Source organism: Schistocerca cancellata, chromosome 1 (assembly GCF_023864275.1).
Source record: "Schistocerca cancellata isolate TAMUIC-IGC-003103 chromosome 1, iqSchCanc2.1, whole genome shotgun sequence".
NCBI classification, from domain to species: domain Eukaryota; kingdom Metazoa; phylum Arthropoda; class Insecta; order Orthoptera; family Acrididae; genus Schistocerca; species Schistocerca cancellata.
The window spans coordinates 203,818,364-203,832,357 of record NC_064626.1 but is presented as its reverse complement, the minus strand read 5'-3'; the positions used below and the strand labels follow the sequence as shown (position 1 = coordinate 203,832,357).

Genomic DNA, 13,994 nt, shown 5'->3' with positions numbered 1-13,994 from the left:
AAAAGGAACGAATAAAAAGAGGGAGGCGACCGCGAAGGCCCCATGTATACATGGTGCGGAGAATGCCCGCCCTCCAACAGGTGTCGTAAGCCTTTTCCAAATCAAAGAACACAGCCGCGGTCGGGCGCTTCCGCAAGAAGTTATTCATAATGAAGGTCGACAAGGTAACCAGATGGTCAACAGCAGAGCGGCGCCTACGAAATCCACATTGTACATTGGTAAGTAGGCGTCGAGACTCGAGCAGCCAAACCGATCGAGAGTTAACTATTTGCTCCATCACTTTACAGACACAGCTGGTAAGCGAGATAGGTCGATAACTGGAAGGCAAGTGCTTGTCCTTCCCCGGCTTAGGAATCGGGACAACAATAGACTCGCGCCAGCATGCGGGAACATGTCCCTCAATCCAGATGTGATTGTGTGTACGAAGAAGAAAACCTTTACCCGCAGGAGAAAGGTTCTTCAGCATCTGAATATGAATAGAATCAGGCCCTGGAGCAGAGGACCGTGATCGGCCAAGTGGGTTTTCGAGTTCCCGCATGGTGAATGGGGCATTATAACTTTCACGATTCGAGGAGCGGAAGTTAGGTGGCCTAGCCTCCTCTGCCTGTTTGCGGGGGAGGAAGGCAGGGTGGTAATGAGCGGAGCTTGAAACCTCTGCGAAAAAGCGGCCGAAGGCATTGGAGACATCCTCAGGGGCCACAAGGACGTCCTTCGCGACCGTCAAGCCAGAAACTGGTGAGTGGACCTTAGTGCCAGATAGCCGGCGCAGGCTACCCCGGACAACAGAAGAAGGAGTAAAACTGTTGAAGGTGCTTGTGAAAGCAGCCCAGCTGGCTTTCTTGCTTTCTTTAATAATACAACGACACTGAGCACGTAATCGTTTATAATTGATACAATTCGCCACTGTAGGGTGGCGTTTAAAGGTGCGTAAAGCACGTCGGCGAGCACGTAAACCGTCTCTACATGCTGCGGTCCACCAGGGGACCGGTACGCGATGTGGAGAAGAAGTAGGGTGAGGGATGGAATATTCAGCAGCAGCAAGAATGACTTCCATGAGGTGTGCGACCTGACGATCGCAGCTTGTGAAGGTTTGATCCTGAAAGGTCGCCCTGGAAGAGAAGAGCCCCCAGTCTGCCTTGGAGATGGTCCAACTAGAGGAGCACGGAGAGGGGGTATGCTGCAGGAGATGGATAACACACGGGAAGTGGTCGCTCAAATATGTATCAGAAAGTGCATACCACTCAAACCGGCGTGCAAGTTGGGGAGTACATATAGAGAGGTCTAAATGGGAATAGGTGTGAGATGTGTCCGAAAGAAAAGTAGGGGCGCCAGTATTGAGGCAGACAAGATTGAGCTGGTTGAAAAGGTCTGCTAACAGGGAGCCCCTCGGGCAGGATGCTGGAGAGCCCCAAAGGGGATGGTGGGCATTGAAGTCTCCAGTTAACAAAAATGGTGCAGGTAGCTGAGCAATAAGTTGCATCATGTCTGCCCTGGTAACGGCAGATGACGATGGAGTGTAAACGGTACAAATGGAAAATGTAAAAGTGGGGAGAGTAATGCAGGTGGCAACTGCCTGCAGGCCGGTGTGCAACGTGATGGGATCGTAGTAAATATCATCCAGGGCCAGCAACATAACCCTTCCATGAGCTGGGATACCTACCACAGGGGGTAGGTCAAAACGCACAGAGGTGTAGTGTGCCAAGGCAATTTGATCGCATGGGCGTAGCTTCGTTTCCTGGAGGGCTACGACGAGCGGACGGTGCAAGCGGAGCAGCAACTTCAAGTCCTCTCGGTTGGAGCGAATGCTGCGAATATTCCAGTGAATAAGTGCCATCGTAAGAAAAGGAAGATGAAAGAAGGGGTCACCTCGAAGGCCGCTGAGGGCCTGGCTTCGAGCGAGCACCACCGCCGCTATCAGTAGGCGGACAGTCATCGTCCATTGGGTCTATAGGTTCATCGGCCATCTTGGGAGGATGGCCGGGAGGGAGAGCTTCCTCCGCCGGTGAACGGCCAGATGTTCGGCTACCAGCGGTGCGGCCAGGCGAAACGGATGACGGCCTGGGGCGGCAACTGCTGGGTGGCGCAGGAGAAGAAATGCGCCGTGGCGGAGAAGGAGAACTGTGCTTCCTATGAGCCTTCTTGAAAGGACGTTTGGTGGAAGTACCGGTCGAAGGCTGGGAGGTCGAGGTACGTAGGAAGTCTGCACGGGATGGTTCCTTCTTGAAGGCCTGTGCATTGGACTTCTGGGTCTTCGTCTTAGCAGAAGCTGAGGAAGGGGCTGGTGTCTGTGGGGTGATGGGAGGAAGAGGAGACGTCGACCACGCGATCTTAGCACTGGCCGAACGGACGACCGTGGTGCTGAAGGTCAGATCGCATGTCTGGGTTGCCACCTCCCGGGTAGTCCAAGGAGAGGCGAGGACAGTACTGTATTTCCCCGCTGGGAGCAGCGTGAGCTTCCTACTAGCCAATAGCTTGCGAGCAGCCGAATTTCTTGGATACAGCGTTCTTCCTTATAGACAGGACAGTCGCGGGAGGATGCGGCATGGTCACCCTGACAGTTCACACAACGAGGAGACGGAGGTGGACAGTCACCCTCATGGGCATCCCTGCCACAAGTGACACATTTAGCCGCATTGGAACAAGACTGTCGAGTGTGATTGAAATGCTGACACTGGTAGCAGCGCGTAGGTGTCGGGACATAGGGGCGAACAGAAATAACCTCGTAGCCCGCCTTGATGCGCGATGGCAGCTTAACACTATCGAAGGTCAAGAAAAGTGTCCGGGTCGGTACAAGGTCATTGTTGGCCTTTTTCATGACCCTATGGACAGCCGTCACGCCCTGCTCAGCGAGGAAAGATTGAATCTCCTCGTCAGTCAATCCGTCAAGGGAGCTTGTATAGACTACACCACGAGACGAATTCAAAGTTCGGTGGGCCTCCACCCGGACAGGAAACGTGTACAGGAGTGTGGCCCGAAGCAGTTTTTGTGCCTGAAAGGCGCTCTCAGTTTCTAGTAATAAGGTACCGTTACGCAACCTGGTACAAGATTTGACAGATCCGGCTATGGCATCTACGCCCTTCTGGATAACGAAAGGGTTGACAGAGGAAAAATCCTTTCCGTCCTCAGATCGAGAAACGACGAGGAACTGTGGGGCACGCGGTAGTACTTTTGTCACTGGTGGCTGGTCACGTTTCCGTTTTTGGGCAGAAGTTGAGAGAGATGGAGTGAAATCCATTGCGGAGGAATCCCCCATGATTGCCAGCGTCTCCGATGGCGCGCTCCTTCCTTGTGGGGACCCTCTCAGAGGGCACTCCCGCCTTAGGTGAATGTTTACACCTCAGGTCACACCTCCCGAGAAACAGACGGAGGGACCAATCGGCATGGTCAGAAGGTATCAGCTCAGGCAATCACCCCTCCCCGGGCCTGGCCTTTACCAGGGGGTACGCGCGTGCCTTACATGTCTACCCAGGGCAGGGAATTACGCGTTACCCCGTCACCGGCTACGCGTGCAAACGCGTGGGTCGGCCTTCAGGCACGCACAGGGAGGAAGGAAGAAGAGGAAAAAGGAGAGAGAGAGAGAGAGGGAGAGGGAGAGAGGGGGAGAGAGAGAGAGGACAGACTGTCTCAAACGCCGAGGCGGAGACCAGAGAAGGCAAGGAGAAGAAGGCAATGAGAAGGCAAGGAGAAGAAGGCAATGAGATTTGGCAGGGGAAAGAGTAAGGAAGACAGTGAGGTGGAGAAGAGCAAAGAAAAGAACTAACCAAAGGTAGGAAGAAACGAGAAGTGAAAAAGCAAAATGACTGCAAATAGAGGTCGTGGAACCGTCCGTCTCCGGACGCAGGCGCTAACTACCCCCGTGAGGGGGATGGACTCCTTTTAGTCGCCTCTTACGACAGGCAGGAATACCTCGGGCCTATTCTAATCCCCGGACCCGCAGGGGGGACCAAAGAGTTGTGAGCCCCTGGATGAGGGGGAGGGGGTGGGGGAACTGGTGTGGAGTGGAAATGATGAAACAAGTCAGGAAAAGAATAAAGGTACAGAAACCTTATGGAGAAAAGTACTAATCAATAAGAAGAACAACTGATTAAAAAAAAAAAGAAAACTCACACTTGTCACCACAATAAAGAAAATAATCCATAATGTAAATAACACAGGTGGCAGCAGGTACAAAAAAAAAAAAAAAAAAATAAAAATAAAAAAAAATAAAAATAAAAAGAAAATAAAAAAAAAGTTTCTGGTGGTTTAATTAATAAAAATTCTTTAAATACAATGTGTTGAGGAGACATAACTTGATAGAATGAGTATCTTTTCTTAACTGTATTAAAGCATACTCACATGGCATAAAAGTGATAGACTTTCAGCTCCATTGATATGATATCTATGGGGAAAATTGTATTTCAACTTGTATAAGTCAAACACAAAGAGTCAAAAAGCTTGAATCTTAATAGTCACCACAATGCACTTAAATTTAAGCACATAAAAAGATGCGCAGTCATAGGATTAAAAACAACATTATACAATTAAGCAAACTTATGCCAGCTTTACATCATCCTCTATGCCATCTTTACATCATTGTCCACAAATGTTTTCTAAGGCACGTAAGTTTTGCAAGGGGTAGACAGTACTTCAAGTATGCAACTAAAACTGAAGTAAAAAATGCATAGACTGTCATTGACAAACCTCTGCAGCAATGTAGTTCCTCATCATTAGTGAACTTGGAAATTCAACAACCCTATGTGAATCATAGTACACAGTGAACCTTCTCAAGAAGGTAGCCACGAAGTATCCTTCAGTATTGCCAGCAATACACACATATTCGGGCAATTTGTCTTTGATGTAATTTAATGTTTCTGGAATAACCTCTTGCAAAAATATGATGTCTGGTTTTTCACTGAAATTAAAAGACAACAATTACAACAATATTGTACAGAATATTTAAAAAATTAACATAAATACCATCTCAGAAGGTTGAAACATCTTTACTTACAACTGGATAGTTTTGCAGACAGCTTTGGTTCTAATTTTAAGATTATGCTCAGACAGCCCATCAATATTCCAAGAAAACAGTTTGAACTTAGATGGGGGCTCTGTTGTCATCATACCAAGGTTTGTAACCATTTTCTTGCTGCAAAACAAGCAGGTGACTAGTTATGGGGGGGAAAATGTGATCACAAATAATTCCAGACAAATCTAAAATTGAATCAACAACTCTTGGAAGACACTCAATTATATAACAAACTACAATGCTTGAATGGAAATGACACACCTTATATGGCTGAAGCATCGAAATACACCAAAATAAGCATTTTAAATAACTGCACGAACTCAAACTTTCATAAAGAGAAGGTTTTTTTTTTCCTTATTAAGATGAAAAAGGGGTAAATCGTATCAAGAATGCACAAGTTGCAATGAGAAGGAAAAATCTTTCAGAGCCATTGTGAAAGCCATGGCATGAAGATGCCTGTTGCAAAATTACTTTAAGTTGTAATAATACATAAATCTCTCTTAACAAGCATAAATAATTTCATTTAGTAGCACTTGGGCTTCTTGTATACAAGTTTTGGGCTTCCAGCAACAACACTGTAAACATTTAGTTAAGATCTCATAGTTACTTTTAATCTGGCAAACGTTCAATAATTTTGAAATAATTTTATAATAATCATGGAAGATCAGCTTGGGTTTCGAAGAAATGTTGGAAAATGTGAATCTCTTTTTAAGATAGGTTAAAAAATTCAAACAAAAGTTTATAGCTTTTGTAAACTTATAGAAAACTTTTGACAATGTTGACAGAATACTATCTTTGAAATTATGAAGGTAACGGGGGTAAAATACAGAGAGTGAAAGATTATATACAACTTGTACAGAAACCAGATGGCAGTTGTAAGAGTCTAAGGGCATGAAAGTAAAGCAGTGGTCGAAAACAGAGCGAGACGTGATTGTAGAACGTACCTGATGTTATTCAATCTGCACATTGAGCAAGCAGTATAGGAAACCAACGAAAAATTTGAAGAAGGAATTAAATTTTAAGAAGAAGATATAAAAACTGAGGTTTCCTGATGAAATTTTAATTCTATCAGAGACAGCAAAGAACTATGAACTGCAATGGAATGAACAATGTCTTGAAACAAGGATATAAGATGAACAACAACAAAAACAAAAGGATAATGGAATGTGGTCGAATTAGACCAAGTGCTGCTGAGGGAATCTGATTAGAAAATAAGACTCTGAAAGTAGTAGATAAGTTTTACAATTTGCGTAGTAAAATAACTGGCAATGACCAATGTAAAGAAAATATAAATTGTAGACTGGCACTTGCAAGAAAAGTGCTTCTGTCGAAGAGAAATTTGTTAAGAATGAATATAAATTTTCTGAAGATATTTGTCGAGTGTAAGCTTGAACCTAAGTGAAATGTGGATGATACACAGCTGAGATATGAAGAGAGCAGAAGCTTTTGACACATGGTGTTACCTAAGAATATTGAGATAGGTTGCATAACTAATGAGGAAGTACTAAACAGAATTGCCAAGACAAGAAATTTATGGCTCGAAACATCAAGGAATTGTCAATTGTCAATTTAATACTGAAGCGGAGAGAGAGAGAGAGAGAGAGAGAGAGAGAGAGAGAGAGAGAGAGAGAGGGGGGTGGAGTGGAGGGGACCACAACTACTATGACGACGACGACGACTACTGCAACACCTGATTGCCTTCCAGATTTAACTTTTCTGTGATTTTCTCTGATAATTTAGAAGATCTTGTTTACAGAGGACATGAACAATTCTTGTCCATCCTGTCCAGTGTCAGCTCTTCCATTCCCAAGGATCTTCTCGTCAACTTCTCTTTAAAATCATTACTTCCTCCCATGAGTACAAGTTTGGAATGGAAGAGGAGGACAGGGCACATAATCTGTTGTAACAGTTGTCTCTGAAGGAATGGTCCTGGGATTCATCTACAAGAGCTAGTGAAACCGAAAAAAAAAATTCAATTACGATTGGCCAGAGTACACAGAAATCCTCACTGCTTTCAAATATGAGTGTGTTAATCACCAAGCCACCTAAATCTGCTGTACCCACCTGAGCAACACTGTCAAACTTCAGTGATATATGTCATTTATTCCATACAATGAATCACAAACAATGTATAGAAACTGGTACATTCCAGAATCATATTTTTGTGTCAAGAATATTAGCTATTAATAATGTGCTTTCATGCTCATTCTGAAAATATTAATTTATTTTCACCGGCTTTTGAAGTCAGATCTAACGTGAGAAGCACTGTAGTGGTCTCTCTTCCCATTGTTAATTAAATATGTTGCAAACCAAGTCTATAATTCTATTAAAATGCAATAATGATTCTATTTTCCTGTAAGAACAGTGTGATCCACAAATTCAAATGCTTTACACAGAAAGCAGAAGCTCCCAGTTGATGATATTTAAAAAATGTTGCACATTCTGTTTATGGCAGTACTAGTATGCTGTGCCTGTGCTGTTCTCGTTGACTGAATTTGCAAAAAGGCTTAAAACTTCAGAACAGTTTTTTTGTGTGTGTGTGGGGGGGGGGGGGGGGGGGGGGGGGGCGCGAGCGTGCACAAGTGCACAGTTTTCATTCTTTTTTTACACCCCTGTTGGTGACTCAATGTTTCTACATTTCTGCAAGTTGTTACGTTAACTTTAAATGCAGTTTGGCAGGTAGAGTGGGTTGAGTGACTACGTTGGGTGGATGTGGGGAGACAAAAGAAGTGGAGAGAGGAAAGGGAATGTTCGGGAAGGATGGCTGACAGCTCGAAGGGAAGCAGCAGGAATGAGAGATGGAATGAAACACGCAAACACCAAAGCCTGTGAATTCGTGTTGGATAATGGGGATGGCAGGAAGGAGTGGACTGGAAGGGGGATAACAGAACAGAGCAATGGGAGACTCAAGAAGAGGATGGGGCACACGGAGTTAGTGAAGACTCGAGGTCAGGATTGTTAAAGAAATGAAGGAAGTGTTGGAAGGATAGCTCCTACCTTCTTAGTTCACAGTAGTGTATGCTGCAGGGGAGGATACGCATGCCACAGATTGTGAAGCAGCAATTGAAATCAAGCATGTTATGCTCAGCATGTGTGTCCTGCCATTAGGTGATCAAATGTGCTCTTGGTCAGTTTGATGGTGAACATTCATTTGAATGGAGAGTTGGTTGTAGTCAGGCGCACACAAAATGCTGTGCAGAAATTTCAGCAGAGCTGGTATTTGACATGGCTGCTTTCACAGGTGGCCCTGCCTCTGACAGGATAGGATAAACCTGTGGCGGAATTAAGAGTAGGTTGTGCTAGCTGGGTGAATTAGGCAGGTGTTGCACCTGTCTCTTCCATAGGACTATTCTCCCTACAAGCCCTGCCATACATTCCATAAATCCAGTGTAACTTCTAATCACTATAAAATCTATACACCCATCCCTGAATCGTTCCCTTTAATCTATCTCCCTCCTCATCTCGATGACTCCCGTACACCCACTTCCCAAAATTCATAAACCAAAATGCATGGCAGAGGGTACATACAACTGTACCAGTTATGAGAGTTTCTTCCTGTTCCATTCAAGTATGGTGTGCAGGAAGAACAATTGTTTGAGTGCATGCAGTAATTATTCTAATCTTATCCTCAAGATCCTCACGTGAGCTATACATAGGGGGGCTGGTTCTTTAAATTTTGTTAATAGACTTCCTCTGGATAGTTTACATCTGTCTTCAGGAGTCTGCCAGTTCAGTTCCTTCAGTATATCTGTGATTTGTAAGCAGTCACTTTTTTTAGACTAACTGCACTTCCCCAGTATTCTACCAATAAACCGAAGTCTACCACCTGCTTTACCCATGACTGAACTTATATGATCATTCCATTTCATATCCCCACAATGTGTTGCACCCAAGTATTTGTCTGAGTTGGCAGATTCCAACAGTGAGTCACTAATTTTATAGTCATAATAAACTTTTTTTTGTGTGTGTGAAGTGCAAAATTTTACACTTCTGAACATTTAGAGCAAGTTGCCAATCACTGCACCACACTGAAATTTTATCAAGATCTGACAATATTTATGCAGCTACTCAGAGAGTATGCCATTATAGATAACTGCATCATTTGCAAAAAGCCTTGTTTTACTATTAATGTCATCTGCAAAGTAATTAATATACAGCATGATTACTGTGCTCCCACTGAAAGATTCTGCGCTCTTGCCAATCAACACTTCCAAACAATTGTTTGTGTAGCCTAGTGTCTCATATTAAAGATAGGACAACTTTCTTCACGAACTCTCAACAGCCCCCATCCCATTACACCTGGATCCCTGCAAATCACTGTTGATGCCACCTCCCTTTACACCAACAACCCTTGTGTCCATAACTTTGCTGCTACCGAATACTACTTCTCCCAACACCCATCTGACTCCAAACCCACCACCTAGTTCCTTATACATCTACTAATCACATCCTCACTCACAATTACTATTCTTTTGAGGGGAGGATACATAAACAAATCCACAGAGGCCATGGGTACCTGCAAGGCACTCTCGTACACCAATCTGTTTGTGTCTTATCAAGAGGTAGTCTTCCTTACCTCCTCAAACTCCTTGTCTGGTTTAGCTTCACTGATACTTTCATGATCTGGGCCCAGGACCAAGACACCCTATTCTAATTCCTCCACAGCCTCACCTCCACCTTCCCTCCCATTCGCTTCACCTGATACTTCCTGAATATTAACTTCCACCTCTCAGATGGTTCCATTGATACATCTGTCAGTATCAAGCCAACTACAGTACCTGAATTTTGACAGTTGTAAAAAAAAACCACTCTCCTCCTCATATGGTCTGGGCACCTATGAACATCATATCTGCAGTGGCTAAAACTCCATTGCCTGCCATGCTGAAGGTCACAGAGGCCTTCACAGACAGGCACTATATCCCAAACCTAATCAGCAAACAGATTTTCTGTACCATACAGTCACACTTCGCTAATCCTCCCACCACCCCCTCCATCACTCAGTATCATCCCACACTGGAGCAACTGAACCACATTGTTTGCCAGGGCTTTGGCTACTTATCATCATGTCCAGAAATGATTGACACTACTCTCAATCCTTCCCACCATCACCATCCTACTTCTTCTTCCTTCCAAGGATTAGTCTACTGTCTGTCCCAAACTCACAAATGAAATCAATCCCATCTTTTCCAAAGTCTTTCACAATCTCTTTCCCATTTGGCTTTTAGCTCAGATTCTTCTGGGCAATTCTATGATGTGGCATTCTCTTAAGGGGTCGACAGAAGCGTCCGATCCCACACGTCGGCTTTGACCCGTGACGTAAGGGTGTTGTCGTGTGTGACGTCATGACGGCGCGGAGTTTGGTTTGAGTGTGGCTGTCTCCAGTTCTGTTTTATCTTATTTTATTTACTTTTCTGATCTGTTCGTTCTATCCCGTGAGATTTTTTTTTTTAAAAGACAAAAAACACTAATCAGCTACTGAAGCATCTTTATCTTCTATGGGTTGCAGGGGTTACAACCCCTGGGGAGGTGGGTGGGTATTCATGCATGGCTGTCTTCACTTACACGTTGTAGCTACGCAAGGCGTCTAAATTTGTTTATATTTAGTTTGCCCCCCACCCAAAACACCCCATTTCCCGCGCTTGTCCCGTTAGTGTCATTAGGCTTCTTGTGGAAAGTGTGTGTGTTTGTTTTTGTTTCCGCCATATTTGTGACGTCATGGGTCAAAGCAGACGAGTGGGATCGGACGCTTCCATATTTCCCTCTTAAGGAGTTGTCACCAACTTTCACACCACTTTACAACTTTTTAATTCATGTTGAAAAAAATTAATTATCATCTCATTTCTAATCACATCTCTTCTTGTGCAGCCCTCCATACTCCTAAGGAACCTCATCTTCATTGTTTGAATTTTATTTTCTTGCTTTTGTGTGCCACAGTTTGTTTCCTTGAGATAAGACACGAGCAATTATCAATTTGCAGAATATTGAGGTACCACAGACACAATGCAATTTGTGTATTTTTGATATCCGAGTCAAAATCTAAGCACATGTCGTAGCCTAAGTAAGAGATTCAATGAACTTGCTCTAATACTCAATTATTTAAAACAATTTTTTATCTCACTGGACATTTTCCTCTGAAGGTTTTTTTTTTTTTTTTTTTGTTTATTACTAAAAACTTTTAAATTGTGTTCCTTGCCCACATCATTCAGCTAGTATACTGACCTTCAAAGGTCATCTTTTATTTTGAAGAGTATCTGTATCATCTGCAAATAGAAGCACTTTCTGGTACTCAACATTTCTATCTTAATTCCTTTCATCAAACAATGGAAAATACAGGATGGAATAATGAATTTGGCCATTGGCAGACAGAGACAGTGGACTTGCATGTGAGAGTGTGTGTTTTGTTCAATTCAAAAGAAAACTTTTTTGGTGAAAGCTTATTTGTTTAGCAGTCTTTTTATTGCGTGTGTCTGCGACTCATTTCCACTTTAATTGATTTTGTTTACTTTATATTTCGATTTACGACGAATGAAGTCAATGTAAACATTTGAAAGTGTAAGCGATATTCCACACACTCCTCTTACATCTTGGTTCATAACTATTTCTTCTAATTGACACCTATGCCTGTGGTTATTACACTCCTCCCCATTTGTATTCCATTGCCCACACAACCTACACAATATCATTAATCCCTAAACCACTCCCACTCCAAACCCCAACATGAGTCACATCCCTATGGAGAACCCATGCAATACCTGCCTGATTCACCCACACAACACATTCTGTTCTCAGCTTGTCATAAGCTCACCCTACACCATCAGAGGCAGGGCCATCTGTGAAAGCATCCATGCCATATACAAACTCTGCTGCAACTCCTGCAGCATTTTACGTTCGCCCACCAACCAACTGTGTACTCTAATAATGAATGCCTACCACCTAACTTTGGCTAAGAGCCAAGTTGACCATCCAATGGCACAACACACTGCCGAATACAACATGCTCACTCAATTTCAATGGCTGCTCCACAACCCATGCCATCTACATTCCCCACCCCGTACCAGCTCCTCTGAAGTATGTAGATAGGAGTCAACCTTGCAACACATAATTTGTTCCAATAATTCTCCTGCCATCAATCTCTCCTTAAACTTCCTGCACCACACCCTCTTCCTCTTTCTATTACCCTGCCAATCAACTCCTCAATGTCATCATAACGAGCACTAGATGATCTCCTGCTGACATTCACTCTACTATCTCGCATACCTGCTAGCTCCCCACATACAGCTTTTTTTTCACTGAAAGAAAAGAGATAGAGGAAGATTAGAGGTTAACCTCTAGTTGAAAGCAGCATCATTACAAACAAAGTATAATTATTGATTGGATAAAGATCTGAAAGGAAATAACTGTGTCCATTTCAAAAGGACAATCCCTGTATTAACCTTAAAGCAATTTCTGGGAAATTATGAAAAATCCCAACTTCAAATCACCAGAGAAGTATTTATGGACTACTCCTGGCAAGGGGTTACCAGAGACTGAGATGCCAACCGTCTGCTCTGACCAATGTCATCACCACCTTGCTGAAAATCTCTATTTTGAGCATTCCAACCTAACAACCTGAATATCAACCTGCAAAAATACGAATGCCACAGAAACCAGGAGTTGCGAGTGGTGGTAAACTAAAAATTCAATAATAAAAACACCACCACCTTTCAAGACTCAACATAAAAAAAGCACTCGAAACTGCCAAAAATAAAACTCAACAAGACCAGGCAAAACACACCATAAGATCACAGTTTCTCAATCTCCAAGTAACTTATATAGCTCAACCATAGACCACGATAACAATACCTCCCCTCCTACTAACAAAAGCCAGTATCCCAATCTCCAGTTCACCTATATAGCTTAACCCCAAAGTAAAAGTGGTACACCATGGCTGGAGGCCATCACACAACACATCACACCACAGCATAACTACACCATGTGTCAAAGCTCGTGGTGGTATCCGACAACGAAGCACACGCCTTGCCACTGCAGTGTTCGCTGTACCAAGTTATACACAGAAAGACTGAACCTACCGATACCACCAGTCTCCTCTGACCCATATGGCCATTAAAATGGCTGACAAACAAATCCAAAATGCATAAAATACAAGCTATAACACAAGTTACAGTTACTCTCATGACATTACATTTATTGATTTCTCCAACTCACAATCAAACTGCCACCTATCAACTTAACCTGGATGTAGGGCTGTCCTTCATATCAGTCTGCCACCATAACTTATATTCCTAAACATATTAAAGATGAAAAACATATATTGTCAGTGTTCAGTTCTCTTTCTGTTTACAAACATATGATGTAGGTCAAAATATAATTACATCATGGGTCAAAACTGACATCAGGTACTATGGTGTGCAGACACACTTGACAACACAAATCACCACAGATATTGTATTCACAGTTAAATGTACCAGTTTCACAGTGGGCTTGTCAATCATAAGGTTCTTGCATTACATACAATAACTTTCATCAGATCCCATTCCCCGTACTTTGTGCCAATTGCATTACCAATGGCTAATCAACAGTTTCACCATAGATTCATTGTAATACAAAAACTTGATGACACCCAGAAGAAATAAATTACGTTTATGTCACTGCACAGTAATGCATTCATTAAGAAGAGAGCCACTTACATTGTTTCATGCAATGCAATACTATTGGCAAGAAACACTAGACAAGTGGACTTAAAAGTTTCCAAAACTGTAGAACGAAATGCGAAAAATTTCCAATATTTGTTGATCGACAGTTCAAACAACACAACTAAAGCAAGACGACAAATTGTGCACGCTGTGCAGATACTCACTCGACGTTTATGACGATTTCTGGAGTGTCGCCGTCATTAGTAAAATTAATTCCACCTTTCTGTGTAGATTCGAAAAAGGCGTTCACCGAACGCTGAAAATAAAAAAATTTAAACGTTGACATCACAATTCAC

General features: G+C 43.1%; 1 protein-coding gene across 9 annotated transcripts in view; it reads right to left on the bottom strand.

Moving 5' to 3' along the window:
* The window catches only part of LOC126168613 (tyrosyl-DNA phosphodiesterase 2-like), a 182,140-nt gene that overhangs the window by 59,624 nt on the left and 108,522 nt on the right, over positions 1 to 13,994 (bottom strand). For all 9 annotated transcript variants that reach the window (XM_049920579.1, XM_049920576.1, XM_049920572.1 and 6 more), the window contains 3 exons: positions 13,863 to 13,954; positions 4,988 to 5,125; positions 4,681 to 4,891 (listed from right to left, as the gene is read on the bottom strand). In XM_049920579.1, coding sequence (XP_049776536.1) covers positions 4,681 to 4,891; positions 4,988 to 5,125; positions 13,863 to 13,954 — 441 coding nt within the window. The remainder of the gene's footprint in view (positions 1 to 4,680; positions 4,892 to 4,987; positions 5,126 to 13,862; positions 13,955 to 13,994) is intronic.